Genomic DNA, 23,112 nt, shown 5'->3' with positions numbered 1-23,112 from the left:
GACTCTGTAGCTTGTTGTTTACCTTGCTATGATTGTAAAGTCATGTTGTTTGTATTTTTACAACGTTATGTTCATGAGTCATCCGCAAAATCAATAACTCAGCTCAGAGTATTATACAGTCTATGTTTGCGACGTGCATGTCTCCTCGCTCTGAGTGTTCTCTTGAGGTGTCTTTCACTTATGTGAAACCTGTGCCTATTGCCAAGCACCAATGTTATATCTTTATATTTAAGGCAAAGCTCAAAGTAAAATCAATGAACCGCTCCATTGCTGTGGTTTCTGTGTTGCCGAACTGACCAGGAAGTATACTGAGCTAAATGAAAAGTTTTGCAAGATCTCGCAAAACATTATTCTTTTTTTCTCAAATGATTTATTTTTCTTCTCCATGTCCCCTAGGGGGCTCTGTAGAATGCACTTATTGTAAGTCGCTTTGGATAAAAGCGTCAGCTAAATGCAATGTAATGTGTCTAGTTATTCAAGTACTGTTCCTTTGAATATTGTAATATTGAGTACTTAAATATTCTACCAAAACTAAAAGGTTTGTGTACAGATTCACCAAAGTGTTCTGATATTGTAATTTTAAACTCCCCCTCTGTGGGACGAATAAAGGTATTCTGATTCTGATACATCAAGCTCCCAGGAAGTACCAGGTGTTGCATATATCTTTTTTTTAGATCAACTGGCCAGTACGGTCACTTAAAGATGCCTTAAAATTAGAGTTTAAAAGTTGTAAAATGTGCTTTATGCAAATCTAGAGCTATTATACCTCTTCATTCCAGTAGCGTGGGCAGAAATGTACTTTAGGGCGGGCCTGTATAAAATAGGGTGGGCCAGCATATGTGCACCCATTGAGCATGTTTGGGATGCTCTGGATCGGCGTATACGACAGCGTGTTCCAGTTCCTGCCAATATCCAGCAATTTCGCACAGCCATTGAAGAGGAGTGGACCAACATTCCACAGGCCACAATCAACAACCTGATCAACTCTATGCAAAGGAGATGGGTGACATGTTAGGGTTAGGGTTTAACCCTAGGGTTTTCGGACCCCCCCCAGACCCCCCCCTATAAAGCAAAACAGCACGTTTCAGAGTGGCCTTTTATTGTGGCCAGCCTAAGGCACACCTGTGCAATAATCATGCTGTCTAATCAGCATCTTGATATGCCACACCTGTGAGGTGGGATGGATTATCTCGGCAAAGGAGAAGTGCTCACTCTCACAGATCTTTTCAGATTTGTGAACAATATTTGAGAGAAATGGTTATTTTGTGTATATAGAAAATGTTTTAGATCTTTGAGTTCATCTCACACTCTAAAAACGAATTCAGGCGACCTTTCAACTCCACTTAATTAAATGCATGGTTGCAAGATAAAAATGTGAGTTAATTGATTTAGATAAACATTTTAAGTTGCAAACATTAATTTATAAGTTGTGTTGAAGTAATAATGTTGGTTATTACATCAACTTAATATTGTGTGTAATTTGAACTCTGATTTCTGCGTTAATTGACTTAAAGTAATGCAATTGGCTTGATAACTTAATTGTTCTACACCTTGAGTTAAGGATTTTAAGTCCACTCCCACTTAACATGCCTGGACAAGTTCTGACAGTTAAAACAAATAGAAATATAGAAAGGACATTTTAATGTGAGTGTCATCTTTTGTCATTCAAATACAGTAGATAGCCTTGTAGTTGCACTGTATAGGCAAATTGCTGTTTGACCAAAATTAGCAGCCTTTGAAGTGTGAATAGTTATGTGAGAGTATAAAAAGTAGTAGAGGCTACTGTGAGAGTAAAAATACTTTAGTTACTATTGTGATATAGCTTTTTATTAAAAATGAATCTTGGTGAAGCAGATCAAGGACATGCTTCTTGAGGTAGGATCGTTATTTAGAGTTGTCATTGAAATGCAAGTTGTTGGCAGTCACCCATTCAGAACATATTAATTTAGGTCATTTCTCTTTTTTTCCTTTTTCAAAAATAGCACTATACAATTGAAGTACGCAGAGAACTATAGCCATCCGCTGCCTTGTTGTGTACCTTGGAGAAAAGGAAGAGGACCTTTTCAAGGAGTTTAGCGACGTAATTAAAAATCTTGAAATAAAATGAAATCCATGGGCACAGGACAAAAGCACTGCTCTCTGTCAGTTACATTTTGAAGCATATTGCACTTTTGGCCACACCCCAATCAATAATATCTTCGCAACGTTCAGCATGGATAGGTGTTGACAGCAATGGCATGGGAAAAGGATTGCGTACAATTTGAAAAGTGGCTTCTGCTCTTCACTTAACCAGTTCAAATATTGTATGGAACCTGCAAAAAAGATGAGAAGGTACACTAACACTTGCACGGTTGAGAATGACAAAATCTGTCCACATGCATTTAAACACTAGGAAAAGTACTCAAAAGCACCTCTGTGTGTCTTCAGGACCACATTGCCATGATGACACACACATGTAGACTCAATAGGTGAAAGCAATACCAGCGTTGCTTTAGCAGCTGGTAATAATGGCTCTGAATTAGCTAAGAGTGACGGTTTAAAAAGTATGCAATTACCTAATTGATTATCTCTTATGCGCTAACGTATTATTTAATGTGCTTCAAAAAGACATGAATATCGCCTTCATCAGTGACCGGTCCACCCCAGGATCTGACCATACGATGGCCACCATCGTGGTCGAGGGAAACAAATGAATGAGCAAGCATTCTGCATTAAATGTGTTCATACTGTTTGAAATAATGACTGTCGGCAGTGTAAACATCTTTGTTACATCTTTTGTAAAATTGATGTGTGTGATCTGCAGATTGGTGGCCATTGAGAGTTTGTTACTGTAGTTTTACAAAAACTTTACAGATTTTACATTTGGCGATGGTTTTAAATATGCAAAGGCCTCTAACTTCGTGTGAAGGCAGCATTTATTTGGTGTGTCCCCATTTCCCATGGTAATATGGCTAATGTGTTTATTTATTATTTGTGGGGCAATTTAAATTTGTGTTATCCATCTTTTTTTTAAAGATTTAAATGAAGCCCAGCGCAAGTTCTTTCAGGAAGACTGGGTGTATATACATTCACTCCGCAGCTGCTTATAATCAGCTCATCACAGGCGTTCTCTTTAACCTATTACATTTTGCCTCATTCTCCAGCAGCCAATCAACGCGCTGCAGCCAAACTAGAAAATGGTTCTCCTCTCTCCTGCAGTCAGCTGTGATTTCAGGTGTTGATGCACTTTATCCTATGGTGTCAATAAATGTTCAAACTAAATGAATTCTCTCCTGTTTGAAACATCATGTGTTGAAATAAACAACTGCAGTTCTAAATAAAAAGTGAATTGCCTAATATTTTTGTTGTGGAATTAATTTCTTTCTTTAAAGGCAAAAACATGAAAAAGCTAAGAAAAAAAACTGTTGAATATAATATATTTGGAGCAACTTAATTTATAAATGGTTGTCAACTTAAAAAACGTGTGTTCACAATGATGGTAATTAAGTACATACAACTTAAAATTCCTTTTAAATCATACGGTAAAACAAGTTGGAACAACTTAATTTTTGGAGTAATCAACTTCAAAACTTGTGTTTATGCTACCAATTATTAAGTAAGTGGTCATTAAAGACACCTCTGATTGTAGAGGAAAAGCCTTCTCCCCTAACTCAAATAACTTTGTTGCTTTAAGACAATTTTATTAGAAGTTGTCTTAACTCAATAAACATCGATGCAAACTGTTGCGTTGATTTTCTTTGTTGAGCCAAGGCATTTGTTTTTAGAGTGCATGAAAAATGGGAGCAAAAACAAAAGTGTTGCATTTATATTTTTGTTCAGTGTACATCCATGGCCTAAATAACCATCTAAGTCATTACCATTCATTCAGATACTGTATTGCAAGAGCAGGTATTACATCTTCAATCTTAACAAACAAAGGCTTATCTTATTGGTATTCAACCTGTAGTCGTTGAGTAATTACTGCCTTGATCAACATTTTTGATTAACTGACCGATCATCAAACACATGGAGGGCTCTGGTCGTCAGGTTAAATATTCTTGAAAATCTGTACCTGAAACCACAACCAATTTTCAACCAATGTCAACAGTGAAGCACAGTTCATGATACTGTGTGAAAGTGTTTGATTAAAAACAGCTTGAAAATGTGTATAATATCTCCTTTTCTATTAATATGTGCCTTGTGTGAGCAGTGCATTTACATTTCTTCCATGTTCAATAGGAGATAAGTGCATGAGCAACATCCACTGATGGTGTCACACAAGAACACAATTCTCCGACTGTCATCCTCTGAGAGTTTTTGTTTGTCAAATATGTGAACTTTACATCTATATCTATCATATGTCACTGTGAAAGCATTTTCAGTTCAGGCACCTAAAGCAAAACCCCATGCTCAGCAGAGTCAACAAATAACTCAATCCAGCTTCTCAAACAACAACAAGAGGAGACCAGGAGACCACTCAGCTGCTGCTGCTGCTGCTAATGCCTGAGTTTGAATCAAACTAAATTCCTGCACATACATTGATTTTGTGTATGTATTTTATTTTTTATTTATTATGTTGATACTTTTTTCCACCATGAAAGATTTTAAGATTGCTGCTATAACAAAAACATTACCCAATTGTGGAACAATAATCATGTCTGTCTGTCTGTCTGTCTGTATGTCTGTCTGTCTCTGTCTGTCCGTCCGTCCGTCCGTCTGTCTGTCTCTATCAGTCTGTCTGTCTGTCTCTCTCTCTGTCTGTCTGTCCGTCCGTCCATCTCTGTCTGTCTGTCTGTCTCTCTCTGTCTGTCTGTCTGTCTGTCCGTCCATCCGTCTCTGTCTGTCTCTCTCTCTCTGTCTGTCTGTCTCTCTCTGTCTGTCGGTCTGTCTCTCTGTCTGTCTGTCTGTCTGTCGGTCTGTCGGTCTGTCGGTCTGTCGGTCTGTCTGTCTGTTGTCCCTCTGTCTGTGAGTATGTCTGTCTGTCTGTCTGTCTGTCTGTTTGACTGTCTGTTTGTGAAAATGCTGTTCATTTACAGTTCAGCTTTCAAGACCTAGCTGGTCATCAAGCTCAACATTACCCTCTGTGAATGGATCCTGACCCTCATTCGTTGCTCCCTGACGTCAGTAAAAAAATCACCCACCCATTCAAGCTCATCCATACCTGAATTGTTTGTGGTTGTTATTATATCTTTCAAAGCCCTGAGCCTCGTCTCAAATTGTATAAGACCTCATATTTTCTCTTTTGGCTGCTTGACATCTTTAGAGGGGGAAGTCCTTGTTGTTTCAACATACACAAAGAATATGGAGTCTCTGCAGTCTCCCATACTCTGGAGGGATCTGCCTGAGGGGTCAGGGCTGCACTCTTTGTTTCAACTATTATTAAAGAGCTTTATAAATCTTTTTACAATTGCTTTTCTATTTATTTTCTTGCTATATCAGATAAATGGCAGGGTTAGTACTTTAATTAAAACACTTATCTTTTAGCGTGATGATGAATTTCTCAAATCAATTTGAAGATTTTGAAATGTTTAGTAATCTTGAGACTGAAGGTGGGATACATTGAACTCACCATTCCGTAGGCCACAATGTTACTGTAGGAGCGGAGGTCAGGGTAGATGTTGGAGAGGAACCAGCTGAAGGGTCGGCACTGCAGTCTGGACCTCAGGGCTTTCCTTTCAGATAGGTCCCCAATGTCTATTCCTGAATTCTAGAGAGTAAAATAAAAACAAATACATCGAATTTTACAAATGCCAACTTTGAATTCTACCCTCTAGCAAAAAAAGAAGTACAATAAGCTTCAACTTCGTAGTCTCCAATGCTCCAAAAATATATATCTTGTCCAGAAATCAGGGCGTCTGGCTCCTTTCAGCATGACTAAGTCCTTAGAATGAAAAATGTAAGAGCGTTACAAAAGTAACTGAGCATGAAGTCAGCAAGAAACGGTAATACAAAGAAGGGAGAAGATGTTATTTATTAAAGAAAATCTGAAATTATGAATATTAAGAAATAATGATTTTTCATCTTACAATGTCAAACATAATCAAATTAGAGAAATGGGAAGGCCGAACATGCATATATGTATTTCAACAGTACAGAGGGGTTTCAAATAATGTGAATCACTTTATACTTCCGGACATCAGAATTTGTGATTTTGCTGACCACTATAATCAGGGAAAAGTTTCCAATTGTAATACACACCTTTCTCTCCAGGTTGCTGTGGTAGCGAACAGTGAATCTGTATTGTTCCCTAGCCCCTGACCCAGGCAGGTTCCCAGCTTCTGTGTTCACTCTGTGCTCACAACAGTGACTGACTTTACTGACTGCAAAAGTCAGCTGATTGTGTTTTCTCAGCAGTTGTTGCTAGCTTTTATGCATCCATCTGCACCCTTCACAATTGTCTCTTTACCTGCAGTGGGACGTTCCAGGCCATGTAGACGTGGCTCTTGTACTGGTCCATCCAGACCTCCGCCACTCTCAGAGCATTCCGCCGCACATGTGCTGTCAGGTTCTTTGTGTAGGGTTTGTGGGCCCGCTCGATGTGAGCAATCCTGGAACATGGTAGAACCTCCACACTGCCACCACACTGCCACACCTACACACACACACACACACACACACACACACACACACACACACACACACACACACACACACACACACACACACACACACACACACACACACACACACACACACACACACACACACACACACACACACACACACACACACACATTAGTGACAGTTTAACCTCTATGCTCTGTTTAGCATGATATTATTGCAAACTAACTGTTTTAGAAGAGAACACAGATTTTTTCGGCACATTTTCAGTCAAACAATTGTGTATTTTTACCAGTAAAACATCTTCAACATCCCTGCAATCAATTAAACTCTTCAGATGACAGCTCACTACTCCCTGTGATCACACTTCAACTTCACTGCTTAAATTTTAGCTGCCATTTCAGCAATCTTACTGTCTTACTGACTGGGTTTCAACTTTACATTTTTAGCATAGAGCAAGTGTGAATCTTCTCCAGATGTTGCAATTCTTAGTTGTCATGACAATATTTAATCAACTGATGCTTCTCCCATGCAGGGCTCGACAGTAACGGTTGCCAGGTTGCCATTGGCAACCATTCAGAAAAAATGTCAACCACTTCTTGGCCTTTGGTTGCCATCAGTGGCAACCACTTTTTAACATGAAGAAATAAGGACAGCAAACAGCTAAATGTGTTCCCCAAAAGAGATAAATGTTAATTATTTGTTGTATTAAGAGTGATAATTAATTATTGTTGTGACCAGTCGGAACCTGATACTTAAGTTGCACGTGCATTGTTGTGTTTACGGAGCCAGAAAGCGATGCACGTTTACTCGCTGTGCGCCATGTGTTTGTTTTACAAAAAATGGCGAAGCATCTGAAACGAATGTTCGAAGTGATTCAACTGATAAAGCGCAAAATGAACCCGAACGAAAAGCAAAGAGGAAATGTGTAAAGTCTTGGGAGGTGAAATATATATGTACATTCTGCTACGTTGTGCATTCACTTTGGGTAATAGTTCCTTCAAAATAAGAGTCCCGATCTTATTACTACCAAAATAAAAGTGCGAAACGAAACTTTACTATAGGAAAATATTGGCATACAAATATAATCACTTCTATAAAAAGGTAACACATTTTAAATGTAGTTAGACATATTAAAGGTAATTTACAGCATTAATAATGAATATCTAATTCTTAACTGTGAATGGTTTTCATTTATTTAACATTAGAAATGTATTAGTCAGACCAATCCAAGACTTCAATGCTGAAGGGCCAATGGATCTATGGTGGGGGTCAGCACAAAGGTCAAGGTAACCCACATTTGAAAGGGAGACAACGGATGACAAAACTAGTGACTTGCTCAATTCATTTGTGAGGGATCTGTGAAGAACATGACAGCAGCTGCACTACTGGTGTTTAGTATACCGGCAATTGAGGGTGGACAAGTTTAATACCACTTAAGTTTCAAATAATTCTGTTAATTACTTATTGTAAAGCATTTGAACACTCTTTTGTGTCACATGTTCATTATTAAGTTTATGCATTGTATAGTATCTTAATTATTTAAAATATAAGGTGACTAAAAATGGCAACTGTATTTTCAGTTTTGGCAACCAAAAGCTGATGCCTGGTTGCCAGCCTGGCAACCACTTTTAAAAGTTAGCGTTGAGCCCTGCCATGGTAAACATACATTTATTAGATTAGATTACATTACTTTATCGTCATTACAAAATGCAAGCAGTGTAACGAAATTAAGGAGGGTCTAACCAGGGTGCAAAACAGTCAGTTATATACACAATTATCAGAGGTATGTACAAAATAAATGATACAAAAATAAAGGTAAATAGATGGGAAATGTATAAATAAGAATAAATACACAGATAATATTAAATACAGTGAATACAGTACTGTATATAAAACAGTAATGTACAAGGATAATTAGGCTTCAGCACAGCACACAACAACAACTATAGGCAGTATGGGACAGCGTGGGGTTCATTGTCAGCAGTCTGACTGCTGAAGGGAAGAAGCTGTGCGTAGTCCTGTTGGTTCTACCCGGGAGACTGCGGTAGCGTGTCCCAGAGCGGGTGCCACGTAGGGGGTCTGTGGCTCAGTGGGAAGTGTGCTGGACTTCGAATCAGGGGGTAGCAAGTTCGAGTCCCACTGCAGTCAGCATGTCGTTGTGTCCCTGAGACACTCCACCCCAAATTGCTCCTGTGGGGATTGTCCACAGTACTGAATATGTAAGTAGCTTTGGATAAAAGCGTCTAACAAGTGACATGTAATGTAATGAAAACAGTGTATGGTTGGGGTGTGAAGAGTCTCTGATGATGTTTCGTGCCCTTCGTAGGCACCACTTTTCATAGACTGAGGCTATGGAGGGGAGTGGCATCTTCATGATGCGTTGTGCAATCTTCACCACCCTCTGCAGTGATGTATTGTCCTTGACCGTGCAGTTACCGTACCATACTGATATGCAGGTGGAGAGGATGCTCTCGATGGTGCAATGGTAGAAGTTCATTAGCACCTGGGAGGATAGGCAGAGTTTTGCCAGTTTCCTCAGGAAGAAGATGCGCTTGTGAGCCTTCTTGACTAGACTGAGGTGTTGGTGGTCCAGGAGGGGTCCTCCGAGATGTGGACTCCCAGGAACTTGAAGCTGGTTACCCGCTCAACCTCTTCTCCACTAAGATGGACTGGGGAGTGCGTGCCGTCTTTGTTACTTCTGAAGTCCATATTGACCTCTTTCGTCTTCTTGGTGCGCACCACTCTGCCAGATGCTCAACCTCTTCCTCTTCGTCATTGTTGCTGACAAGCCCGACCACTGTGGTTTCATCTGCAAACTTAACGATGGTGTTTGAGCCATGTACAGGTTTGCAGTCATGTGTGAAGAGGGAATATAGGAGGGAACACACAGCCCTGCGGGAGAACAGTGCTAAGGATGAGATTAGAGGATGTGAGTTTATCTATTCTAACATGCTGTGGTCTGTTTGTGAGAAAGTCCAGTATCCAGTTGCAGAGGGAGGGGTCGATCAGGGCGCTGTAAGGGGGTGAAAAGTTAGGACGATTCTAAGGGCCCATGACTGACAGAGGCCCAAACCATTTTAGAATATTAAGAAAACATTTTTTAAGTAAACTTTCATCATTCATCAATAATTCATATTAATAGAAAGTTATATTGATAATGTACTCACTAAACTTATGATTCATTTCACTTATTTTCTTCCAAAAGTTAATTATCCAAAGCCTCTGTACACCCCCTTCTATTTACATGTAATGGTTTGGTCCTGCCTCCAACCGCGGTACAGCACCGGCACTTACTTTCTAGCAGAGAGAGTGAGAGCATGTGAGGAGGGATGCTAGGACTTTCGTGTGTTGTGTACCATGTCTCAACGACTCACAAAGTCAGGCTTTCCAAAAAGTAAGGAGAGAAAGACTAAAGGGCGACAGTATGTCACCCAGTCTTTCAAAAGAAAAGGTGGGTGTGGTCCATGAATGTTGGAAATTAGTCTGTTAGCTAAGCGTAGTCCATTGTAAATAATAATTTACTAAGCTGACATTAAAAGTGGGGTATGTAATTTTTTTCAGAAACACTTTTTGTTATATTCCATGGAATGCTCTAACATCCCGATAGCAATGAATATATTAAATGCTTTGACAACAAATCATAAAAGAATGTCATCTGTGGAAGTCGTAGTACTGTAAAAAGCACGACCAATCATCTGAGCCGGCTCGTCTAAAATAACTGGATGGCCTATCTGCCTGTCAGCCTTCCATCTGTGCACAAACTTATCTCGTGCCCTCATTGGTCATGTGCGCGTTTGTGTGTGTTGGGGGAGTGGCTCTGTAAGGAAGTGGCAGATTTTTTCCGGTTGTGTACTTTCAAATTCTAGCGCACTCGAGCTGGTTTCTCCAAAATGACATACCCCACCTTTAAGTACTGTTAATATCTTCACAGAAAATTCAGAGGTTTTTCATTTCACTCCTCTTTTAGCTGAAATTTTATAAATGCATGTACATTTTTAGCAGCTATTCATACTAAATCAGTTGTCCCTCCCCCTGGTGCCAGGACCAACAGATCCATCTCTAGGCTCAGCAGCCTTGTCCCCCCATAATGCTGAACCTGAACCAGCTTTTCTCCCAACTGAAGGAGGTGAGCAGCATTGTGTTGAATGCCATGCCACTTAACGAAGGGTGACTGGAATACAAAATATATATATATATATATATCGAAACAAAAAGCTAACATCTCATTTCAATTATACTTTTCAAACACAGTATTTTTACACATATTTAAGTTATATTTATTTGGATTTATGCATTCATGTTGAGAATGTTCCATTCAAAAATGTTATTATTAAAAAGGCATTTACACCATAAAAGATGGCTATTGAGATCTATTGTCAGGAATGTTAGTGTTATATCCAGAGCCGGCCCGACCCATTAAGCGACATAAGCGGCCGCTTAGGGCCCCACAGCCACTAAGGGACCCCAAGCAAAAAAAATTTAAAAAGAAAAAGAAATTGAAAAAAAGAAAAGAAAATAATAATCTCAGTACAGCGTCGCCGTGATAAGTATGTTTAATTAATTTGTTTAATATTCCTAGATTGCCTACTCTCAAAACCATGTATTATATTATAGAGTCAATAATATAATACATTAACTGTGCTTTACCTGAACCTCATCATGACACTAGAGAGGACGGCAGGATTGTAATTTCCCGTGTTCAGTGAATGCAACAGAGGCAAGACACCAGACCAACGAGAGAGTTGAATGGAAATAAACATCTGTCTTATTGGCTGACAGGTACCTATCCTGTGAGCTGTGACAATGTTTAAACTGTCAGTCAGACTCTGAGTTTTTGAAGATGGACATAAGAAAAACATTTCTTAAAAAATACGACAATTCTCAAGTGGTGGCTCACACAACAACCCCAGAGCCACCACTTGAGCCAGGTAAACAAGGTATGTAAATGTCAGTAAACTTCCAAGGGATGCGAACATGTAAGCAAAGCATAAATTACAGCTGCGTTGACTTTACTTTGAATCGCGGGGGTTAGCTAAACCGTTAGCAAGTAGCTATAGCTAGCCAGATATATTAAATAAACACTTTGTCATACAATCTAAATGTTCTGTTTTTTAGCGTTACCTGGTGATTTCAAAGAAAGCTCTCTGGGAAATGTTGACTTACTGTTCGACATGAAGCAAGAAGCTACCTTACAGTACACAGTTGATCCGGAGTCCTGTCAGTTAAAGTGTTTCATATAGCTTAGCTAAGGATCAACCTAGCACTGAAATATATGGATGACAGTAGTTCTGAGAAAAAGTCAGCTGAAATGGTGGCATAGTTGCCACTGCTGTACGTGTCGACAGCATGTTTGAACGTATTAGCAGTAAATGTGGCTCTTTGGCCACTGACGTTGCCATAACAACACCTGAATTTAAATGTGCAACCTCCTTTTGTGACAGATTTTTGCATGGCATTATAATTCTTCTGAATGATATTTCTATTGACAGCTAGTTTCTATGTGAACATTATGAGATGAACAGCCAGAGAGAATAAATGAGAGTTATGAACAGCTATGAAATACTATATGACAAAACAAGAATACAGTTTAAAAGGGGAGTGATTTGTAAAATGTAAGAAAAAAAAAAAACTGCTTACAGTTCTATTTCATATGGGTGTTGAGAGATGTATCCATAGATCTCTTAATTTTGCTCTCAAAGTGCACCAGATTAATGCTTTTAACTTCAATATTAAAAAAAAATCTTCCCGGGGAAGCATGCCCCCGGACCCCCCTAGAGGAGGTTAGGTCCACGTTGTTTACATGCTTATTTATACAATATGTGTGCTTAGGCTAACATCATAAGACAAAAGTTGGTTCCGTGTTGTGTGTAGTGAGAACGCGCTAGAGTGAGGGGGGCCCCCAAGCCAAAGCTCGCTTAGGGCCTCCTAAAGTCTAGGGCCGGCCCTGGTTATATCAAATAGTGAATTCTACTGCAGCAGAATGTTGCACGTCTGCACAGTGTTATATTTTATAGTGTCAGTAAATACTGTGCAGTTAGTATTGGACTACAAGATGGATTCAAGCCTGTACAGGTAGAGTTATTTAAAGCATACATTTGTGGGTTGGGTTCTGGAGGTGTGGTTACAGCAATTGTGCTTGGTTGGCGTGGCCTGTGCCTGGTGGTGGGGCCCAATGTGATATATTTTCATGGGACCCAAAATCCCTGGCGGCGCCCCTGGGTCGATGCCAAGGTCACTGAGCTTGGTAATCAGTTTGGAAGGAATGATGGTGTTAAATGCCGAGCTAAAGTCAATGAACAGGAATCGTACGTATGTGTTGCTCTGATCCAGATGGTAGAGGGCAGGGTGTAGTGCTGTGGAGATGGCGTCATCCGTACTCCTGTTCTGACGATAGGCAAACTGGTGGAGGTCAAGTGTGGGTGGGAGGCATGATTCAAGCCGAGCCAGGACCAGCCTCCCGAAGCACTTCATGATGGTCGATGTAAGTGCGATGTATGCTTGGGAACAGGCACAATTGAGGTGTATTTGAAGCACGTGGGGACTTTTGCATGGGCCAAGGACAGGTTGAAGATGTCAGTCAGGACCAGGGCCGGCCCTTGGCATAGGCAGTATAGGTGAATGCTAAGGGCCCCGAAAATTGGGGAGAAAACTAAAAATAATAATTAGGAATTACATTTTTTTTTTGACATTTCAAAACAACACAATTTCCCGATTTTGGATCAACAAAGTATATCTTATTATCTTATACTAACAGAACTACGCCTATATTGAGTACAGCGCCCATAAACTATTGCACACCCACCCCCCAAATCAAGGGGAACTGCCCTAGCCCCAGTAAAAAACAGAGGTGTATGTGAAATAGTTTTTTTTTTTAAATAATGGTTTTAGTGTGCAATTATAGGTTTTAATTTTGTATTTGTGTTCATTTAAAATAAATCAAACTCCCAAAAAACGTATAGGCTACAGCTTCTGTGTGCTTTTATTAACATTGGAATTTACTGTGTAAGCGGCCGCGGGGGGTGGGGGGGGGGTGGGGGAGAGAGCTTTAGAGAGCTCTCTCCTGAAAGACTCATAACCTCAGCTCAGTGAGGTAAAGGCACACATTTATATGATCATTATAGTTATAAAAAAAGAAGATAATGAAAAACAGGTAACAAATACTATATGACAGTAAAAAAAGTTGTTATTAATAAACAAGAATACAGTTTAAGAGGGGAGTGATTTGTAAAATATCCATAAAGAAAAAGAAAATCTGCTTACAGTTCTATTTCATATGGGTGTTGAGAGATGTATCCATAGATCTCTTAATGTTGCTCTCAAAGTGCACCAGCTTAATGCATTTAACTTCAACATTAAAAAAAAAAAATCTTCATGCCCCCAGACCCCCCCTAGAGGTTGTTAGGTCCACCTCCCACTTAAATCATGTTCAAATGGATAGGATACTAAATACAGTTGCACACATCTTGTGTCTATATCTTTCTGTTTTGGTGGTCATGCCAGAACCGTGCATGCGAGTCATAGTGAGGGTCTGCATTTGGGAGGGGGAGGGGGGGCGCCAGCTAAAATCTTGCCTAGGGCAGCAAATTGGTCAGGGTCAGCTGCTCAGCACAAGAGCTGAGTACACATCCGGGGATACCATCGGGGCCAGCGGCCTTACGTGTGTTTGTCCTGCTCAGTTCAGCACACACATGTGGGGGAGAGTGTGAGGGGCAGATGGTCTGCAGGGAGAGTGGCCCTAGTGGCTACCTCGTGATTGACCCAGTCCAGTCAAAACGAGCATAGGAATAATTAAGCTCATCTGGAAGAGAGGGGTCAGTGGACGGGGGGAGGCCTGGGTGGGTTTGAAGTCTGTGATGGTCTGTAACCCCTGCCACATGCGTCAGAGGGTCAGAGGTTTTAAAGTGCTCCTCAATCTTTAGCTTGTGGCAGTGCTTCGCCCTTTAATGCCCCATTTCAGCTAAGTTTCTGTCTAGTCCTGCACGTCTCCTGACCTGAAGGCTGTGTCACGTGACTTCAGCAGTTGGCGGACCTGCCCATCCATCCATGGCTTCTGATTAGGGAAGATTTTGATCTGTTTGGTGGTGGTGGCATCACTGATGTAGGTGTTGATGCAATCCAAAACAGAAGAGGTGTATGCGTCAATGTCTATTTGGGAATCCATAGTGGCAGTAACGGCGAAGTTGTTCCAGTTGGTGATGTGAAGCTGACTCTGTAAATTGGACTGCTCCCTCAGGCCAGACTTTCACTGTCTTGACCGAGGGCTTGACTCGTCTGATAAGGGGGTGGTATTTGGGTAGAAGGAACAGTGAGATATGGTCTGACTTACCCAGATGGGGGAGAGGGAGGGTCTTATATGCATGTTTGATATTGGTATATACATGATCCAGGGTTTTATCTCCTCTTGTGGGACATGACACATGTTGGTGGAGTTTGGGAAGAACAGTCTTTAGGTTGGAGTGATCGAAATCTCCAGCAATGATGAAGACAGGCTCCGGGTGTAATGTCTGTTGCATGCTAATGGCTACATGCAGTTCCTTCATAGCTAGTTTAGCAATAGCATCGGGTGGTATATAGGCTGCAATTGTAATGATGGAAGTGAATTCTCTGGGCAGATAGAAGGGTCTGGATTTAACCATGAGAAATTCTAGGTCGGCATAACAGTGCCTGGTAATGGTGCTGTTGTCTTTACACTAGGAGTTGTTGACATAAATGCACAGTCCTCCTCCCCGCATCTTACCAAAGTCAGCTGTTCTGTCCGAACGGGTGCAGTGAAGGCCTAGTAACACGAATCAAACTTGGTAAATTACAGTGTACCGAACTATTTTAATTCTGAATACTGAATTGTATACAAGCGCCAGTTCTCTTTATTTCTGCAATATGTGTACACTGTGTGTGTGTGTGTGTGTGTGTGTGTGTGTGTGTGTGTGTGTGTGTGTGTGTGTGTGTGTGTGTGTGTGTGTGTGTGTGTGTGTGTGTGTGTGTGTGTGTGTGTGTGTGTGTGTGTGTGTGTGGAGAGTATAATCCTTCCTTGCGACCAGCCTCTTTACCTGCATGCTTTCAAAGCGAACAGAACAACAGGAAGACTGAAGTCCTGGCCCGACGCCCAGGCAGGAGCTCATACTCCAGCTAAATTCTGAGATAATACATGCATCCCCTCAGATACACCTTAAATCTCTCTATAAAGGATTTACAACAAAGGGTTAGAGTATACGCTGCTATTCTGCGAGAATAACAATCTATTTCTGAGCGGGTGGGTGTGCAGAGCGAGATAGATAATGAGAAAAACTACAGAGAGTGAGACAAAGGAGAAAGAGAAGATTCAGTGAGAAGATAAAACAGGGAAAGTGAAGAGATGAAAGCAGAGGGAGAACAGCTCTCCTGATCCTCTTGAGTTAGCCTTTCCAGAAGCCTTTGGTTTGTTTGGTTGTCTTTTTTCTCAATAAAAAGCCTTCTCCTGTGGGACTAAACAGGGTCATGAGACAGCTATCATCAAGAAAGCATCTCAGAACATCTCTGTGGCATTCAGTGTCTATAACTGTTAAACAGATGATCTGGTCTCCCAGATAAAACACAGCTCAATTATATCCCTTAATGTCTCTGTCTGTCAACTGCAAAAAAAAATTGCCAGCAGACTTGTGTTTTTACAAGTTTTAATGAGAAATCTAGAGATAAATAATGAAGGAGACACCCGTTTTGATAAAAAAAAAAAAACGATTGGCAGGAAACAATCCGCAATAAATATGCACAATATAAATCTAGATAAGGCTTCATAAAAACAAATTGTCCCACAATAGGAGTATGCAGGCCAGATACACAGTTATTCTGCAGAGACTGGGGGAAAATGACACCACTGTTAATATGAGGGGCCAGTGTTTTGTATGAGAGATGGAAATGGTACCAACTGTTTCCTGTATTAAACCTCAGGTTGAACTTATACAATGGATCAGTAAGAGCAAAGCCGTTGAGACATTTGTGCAGAACTGATTCTGTCAAAAATACTCAATCATTGATCTGTAGCAATAATATTGACTTTTGCCTGATGTGTTTATAGTCAAAACTACAAGGTATGAAAAGCTGACAGTCATGATGTGTTTGTGTTCCACAGGGCTGTATTAGATGCCAGGTTCTGACTCTGAATACCCTGTTGGGACTAGTGTTTGCCAAAGAAAATAAATGTCTGATTTTCTTTCTAACCATCTTGTTCCTTTTTTTAAATTTTCAGAAACATCCCATATAAATAGATGAACAGTAAATAGGTTAAGCCTCCAGTATATCCCGCCTTGAACAAAAGTGCACAAGTTCTTCTTGGGTTCTATTCAGTTTGGTGCATCTTGAGATAGTTGCAGCCGGCTGCAGGTGAGAGGCTCCGGTCGCTGCCAGTGCATGAGCTGAAGTAAACCTAATGCAGAGCTCCCAAGGAAGGCCCTGCAACGGGCTGTAAAACGTCTCAACATGTCGTTGGTGTCCCACTACCTGCCATCTCTGACCTTCAGCACACGGTGCCCCCCTCCCATCGGGGAGGAGGGGCTCAAACCCTCCGCGCCTCGCACTCAGGGACTTTTCTCCTTGTGACTCATTTACCATCGCTGTGTATAACTCTTTATAACATCTGTATTTATTACATCAGTATTTCAATGTATATGAGTAGTAATATTCATACCGCTTCAATCAAAAAAAGTGACAGGTGCTGTGAAAGGTCACACCTGCTACTACTTATGCTAATGACCACCCTTTGTATGCTAATGACCCCCCATTGTATGCTAATGACCCTTTGTGATCCCCTTTGTAACCCTAACCCTACCCCTTCCTCCCTCCTTCCTTTTGCTGTGATGTCAGTAGATAGAGGGGTGGAGTTAGTTTTTGAAAAATATGCTCAAACTAAATAAAGAGCCAGTCATTTCCACTCACCAAGTCACCTTTCAAAAAGAAAATGGCAAAGAGACGCATCAATATGGGTTTAATCAGCGAGACGCCTGTGACAACTTACCGCCATCCGTCGGGAGCGCCAATAAAGAAACGGATGCAGTATCTGTGCCGGGTTCAGACACCTCCGTCTGATGCTCTTCGTGGAAAAATGGAGTCTGGAAAATTGAGAAGTTTTGGGTTATGTGTTCAACTATATGGCGAATTAACTGCATTTCTACAATCTGAAGAATGGAGAAACGTATGGACCCCGCAGTGTTAAAGCGACGTTTTAGTTATTTTCAGCTACAAAGATACTTTTTTTATACACTTTTATGTAGGAACATTTTACAACTGGTAAAATGTCAATTACTTTGGCACAAATGTATTTTCTTAAAGACTGTGACTCTAAAAGGCAAGTTTGTGATTTTAACACTTTCTTTTGTCTTTCTCTTACTTTTTGGATACAGTTTTATGTATAACAACTTTAAAAACCGGTAGAAAGTTAAGTACTTTTTCTGAACAGATTTTCTTTTAGGACTGTGACTCTTAAAGGCACTTTGGGATTTTAGTAAGACAATCCAGTTTTCTGGAAATAACTTAAATGATTTTGGTTTTTTCTCCTACAAAGATACTTATAGTTACACTTTAATGGATGCAAAACTTTATAACTTGTTAAAATATTCAATAATTTGTAATGAATTGAGTTTCTTAAAGAATCAAACTCTAAATGGAAAGTTTGGGATTTTAACACTGTTTCGATGAAACAATGCATTTTTTGATAACTTGACTTGACTAACATTACTTTTTAAGTACTGTGAGACTGTTAACTAATGTTTAATTACTTTAGTTTATAAAGGGCTGGAGTCTCACACAGTGTCTGTGAATGTGTGTGTGTGTGTGTGTGTCTGTGACTGTTTGAGCCTGTCTTCCCCTATCCCCTCCTCTCGCATTCCTGCCATCTTGTCAGTAGACAGAGAGAGGTGGAGTTTAAAACAGTCACCTTACACTTGTATTGTCCTCTCTAAAACACATTGTCTGTGAAGGTGTGTGTGATACTGTGTGAGCCCCCTACCCCTGCCTCCCCCCTTCCTGCCATCTCTCTTTTTTTGCTATGATGCCAGTAGACAGAGGGGTGGAATTAGTTTAAAACAGTCACCTTACACTTTAGTTGTCCTCTCTAAATTAGATGTAAGGTTTTTAAAATGATTAGTGTTAATTAAGGGCTATTGTTACTTTGGTTTATAAGGGGATAGGAGTTCAACTGTAAAAATGCTTAGGATCATTCTAAGAAGAGTGAGAGGGATAATGAGCCAGCACCATACTTCCTCTCTGCGTTTTCTTGACCTGGATCTGATCTTGAAAAACTCAGGTAAGTACTTTTTATTTTATTTTATAATATCATGTAATTATTTAATGTTGCTTGGTGTGTGTTAAACAACCTTTGTGCATCTGTTGTATTTATTTTGTAACAGCACTATGGCTCGTAATGGTTTAGAAGCTTTGGGAAAGTACCCCTCTAAAATAATGTTTGACTTTACAGAACAAAGGGGGATATTGTTTCAGTGAGACCATGCAGTTTTTGATATTTTCAAGTTTCAAGACTTTATGTCATATGCCCATTGTCACATTGCCACAGTGTAGATATGTCAATGAAAAACATAGGACACAGGCTCCTCCAACAGTGCAACATATATATATATATATATATATATATATATATATATATATATATAGGGCTGTCAGTCGATTAAAATATTTAATCGCGATTAATCGCATGATTGTTCATAGTTAATCGCGATTAATTGCAAATTAATCACACATTTTTTATCTGTTCTAAATGTTCCTTAGAGGGATATTTTTCAAGTTTGTAATACTCTTATCAACATTTGAGTGGACAAATATGCTTTATGCAAATGTTTGTTTCTTATCATTTGATCAATGACAAATATTCTCATGAATATTAAACATAACAACATCTGAACATAAAAAATATCCGCCTCAATTCAACCTGGAACCTCTCTCATACAATACAATAATACAAAGTGTGTGTGTGTGTGTGTGTGTGTGTGTGTGTGTGTGTGTGTGTGTGTGTGTGTGTGTGTGTGTGTATGTGTCCGCATCTGTAGCATGTTATTGTCTCATTATACCGCACTGTGAATGAATTAAAAGTGAATATATAAATCATCATGAACACATCTGTCCATCAGAGAGAGGGCTGCTGTGCCTCCTGTCATCATTAATGGACGTCTCTTTAAAATGACCGCTCAGAGGAGAGGAGTTCTCATTTCTCTAACCGCCTGCTGCTTCACCTCCTCTCTCCTCGGCTCCCCTCCTCGGCTCCTGCGCTCGCATTTCCTGTGGGCGGGACTAAGTCTCGAGGATAGGAGTCGAGGAGGGGAATTAGTGAAATGAGAAAGGGCCACTTTGATGGATAGTTGGAGCTATGTGCAACTCAAGGCATATGCTCGAACGGGAGCTGACTTTCCTACAATGTCCCACTGTCTGGCTACCTGCATAAAGTCAAGTGCTCGGTGCAGTTGTCGGCGAAATGTCACTCCTCTGTTTTCATTGAAACAGCTCCTTATATCCGTTAGCGCAGCTAGCTAGCACCAGATGCTAACAACAACAATACTCGTAGGGTGTGCCCGTTCTCTCTCGCTCGCGCCACTCATCCACAGACCCTCCCGGTCCTCCCGATGGCCAGTCGGTGCCTGCCGGTGAGCGTGGAAGTGTGGTCTGCCCCAAGCAGACGGCAGGAGCGGGCCTGTTAGCATCAGCTTGTAGATGGTATTTTAAACTCGATGCACTCTGAAACTACGGGGCGGCCGAGGACAACAAATACACATGCGCTAATCGCGTTAAAATAATTTGTGGCGTTCATTTTTTTTTGTGTTAACGCGTGTGTCGTGTGTTTCAGTGTTTCTGTGTTTCTGTGTTTCAGTGTTTCTGTGTTTCAGTGTTTTTGTGTTTCTGTATTTCCGTGTTTTTGTGTTTCTGTGTTTCTGTCTTTCCATGTTTTTGTGTTTCTGTGTGTCTGTGTTTCAGTGTTTGTCAGTGTTTCAGTGTTTCAGTGTTTTCAGTGTTTCTGTTTTTCAGTGTTTCTCTGAGGCTACAGAAGTGGCTATAGCATTTGATACAATTCTAAAAGATAGTCAGATTCCTAAAAAGTTACAAACGGATGCTAGAAAATAATTATTTTGTTTCTTTAGTAAGGCTTCAATAATCTTTGGTGTATTTACTGGTGTTGACAAAGATTACACAGAAACACAAAAACACTGAAACACTGACACACTGAAACACTGAAACACTGAAACACCGAAACACTGAAAAAAACTAAAACACAGAAAACTCTGTAAACACAAAAAAAAAGGCTTGTGTGCTAGTATGGTTTTTGAATAAACACATCAGTACTTTAAAAAGTCGATGGGAGACTGATACAATTTGATTTTTTTTAAATTAAACACAGATACAGGGGGGCAAAGTACAAACACTCTGTTTCTGACTAAATTAATCCTGGCAGGTTTATGTATAGTATAAGTGTCTTGTTCAGATAAGAAATATTTAACTGCAGACACAGTCATTTTGTTCACCCTCTTCATTATACACCTCTCTACGTAGTCTACCAGGATGCGAGGGGGTATAATACGCACGTTTCAATACACATTTATCCTACATCTTCCCTGTTACCCTCCCCTTGTTATAATGAAGACAACAGTGCATGTGAAGGAGTGTAATACACATGTATCAGACACTATCCCCTTGCTATAAGGGAAGACAACAGTTTTTTAAATGTAAAAAACACTCTTTTTTTTAAAAAATGTCCTATTTACATTTTTATTTTTTCACACACAAAATCAGTAGTTATACTGATTGAAACATCCCCAGGACCGTCTCCAGCTTAGAATTCCCCAGATTACTGGAAATATCATGATGGAGTTTTTTCACTTCAGTCAAAATATTCGTGTATGCTGTTTTTGACACAAAGATGCATTACATCTACAAACAGAGCATACAATGACAGCACATGATACACTTTTGATGTTTGTTTCATTTCTTCTGTAATGTTACAGAATGTTTTGGAAAATGAAGATTCCAGGACCACTTTAAATGTTTAGTTTACAATCGTTTCCCAATGACCCTGAATAGTACTGCCAGAACGAACGATATCCAAAACGTCTTCTAGTTTACAAACTTCAGCCATTCTGTTTACACGGGGATCACTACTCATTCTGTTTTCAATCGTCCTCATCACCACACTTATTAACCCTTCTCTTGCGTTTTGGGTCAAAAGTGACCGAATGACTTTTGTTTTAATCATAAATATTGTGTTTTTCATCCAATTGCCTCAATACCTTATGTTATCCTCCACATTAGGCCTCTGAACATATACACTTGATGATCATCACGTTTTCACTGATTTATTCAACAGTGAAATACCCATGACGTTTTCGGTCAGATTTGACCGCCATAGATTATGGGTATGAGTGTATTATGTTCATCCTGCAGATGGATAGCATCTATACACACACACACACACACACGCACGCACGCACGCACGCACGCACGCACGCACGCACGCACGCACGCACGCACGCACGCACGCACGCACGCACGCACGCACGCACGCACACACACACACACACACACACACACACACACACACACACACACACACACACACACACACACACCACACACACACACACACCTCTCCCTTTCTCGCGCTGTATGATACAATGTATAATACCTTCTCACAGGTGCGAGCTCTGTGCCCCTCGAGAAACAAAAACCTCTCACTTTCTCACGCTAAATGCGCCTCCCTTACTGGCTCTCAAGCAGTTATATTTGTGCCTTGCTCACATTTGACTCATTGACACAATGAGCAGGCGACCGATTAGGCGATTTTCTGTACGAGGGGCTCTGGACACATTTTTTGAACCAGATGAAGAGGAGATTGAACCAGATGAAGAGGAGATAGAGCAAGATGTCTCAGAAATAGAAGACAACAGCGATCCAGACTATGAACCTGCAACAGACCAGGAAGAGGCCCCTGAGGGAGGGGCCCCTGAGATAAAAGCCCCTGAGATAGAAGCCCCTGAGGGAGAGGCCCCTGGGATAGAGGCCCCTGAGGGAGAGGCCCCTGAGATAGAAGCCCCTGAGGGAGAGGAGCCTGAGGTGACATTCCACAATTTTCGCAGTGCCAACTATGTGCGTGAACACACACACGCACACAAGCATGCACACACACACACACACACACACACACACACATGTTCTGTTATGGTATATTTCTCTTTAAATACATTTTCATTGAAGAAAACAGGATCAGTGTCTTATTTTATATTCATCACAGTGAATGCTGAACTTGATGGGCCCACCGGTGGGTCCGGACCATGACATGAAACACTGGCTTGCTTGTATCAAATCAATACATCCCATATGTCATTGGAACGGGATGAATCTCAGCTACAACACTAACTAAAGCATTTCCATCTCCAGTAAACACAGCCTACATGGCAAGCATCTTTGTAATATACACCTGTCCGCCGTAACCTTCGTTCCCTCCCCCCCTCTACCCTTGCCTCATCTGTGCTCTCAGCCCTCCCTTCCTCTGACTCGTTCCAACTTCTGCCTCCAAAACTCTGCTGCAGAAACTCTCCTCTC

General features: G+C 40.6%; 1 protein-coding gene across 1 annotated transcript in view; it reads right to left on the bottom strand.

The window, feature by feature from the left end:
* Positions 1-23,112, bottom strand: part of LOC307039612 (polypeptide N-acetylgalactosaminyltransferase 18-like) — a 448,297-nt gene that overhangs the window by 168,719 nt on the left and 256,466 nt on the right. Inside the window, exons 7-8 of the mRNA XM_079681847.1 lie at positions 6,386-6,571; positions 5,549-5,686 (exon numbers count right to left, since the gene is read on the bottom strand). Coding sequence (XP_079537973.1) covers positions 5,549-5,686; positions 6,386-6,571 — 324 coding nt within the window. The remainder of the gene's footprint in view (positions 1-5,548; positions 5,687-6,385; positions 6,572-23,112) is intronic.

The sequence above is a fragment of the Notothenia rossii genome (assembly GCF_949606895.1).
Source record: "Notothenia rossii genome assembly, chromosome: 5".
NCBI classification, from domain to species: domain Eukaryota; kingdom Metazoa; phylum Chordata; class Actinopteri; order Perciformes; family Nototheniidae; genus Notothenia; species Notothenia rossii.
Note: the sequence above shows the minus strand (reverse complement) of the source record. Positions and strands in the feature narration are given on the sequence as shown.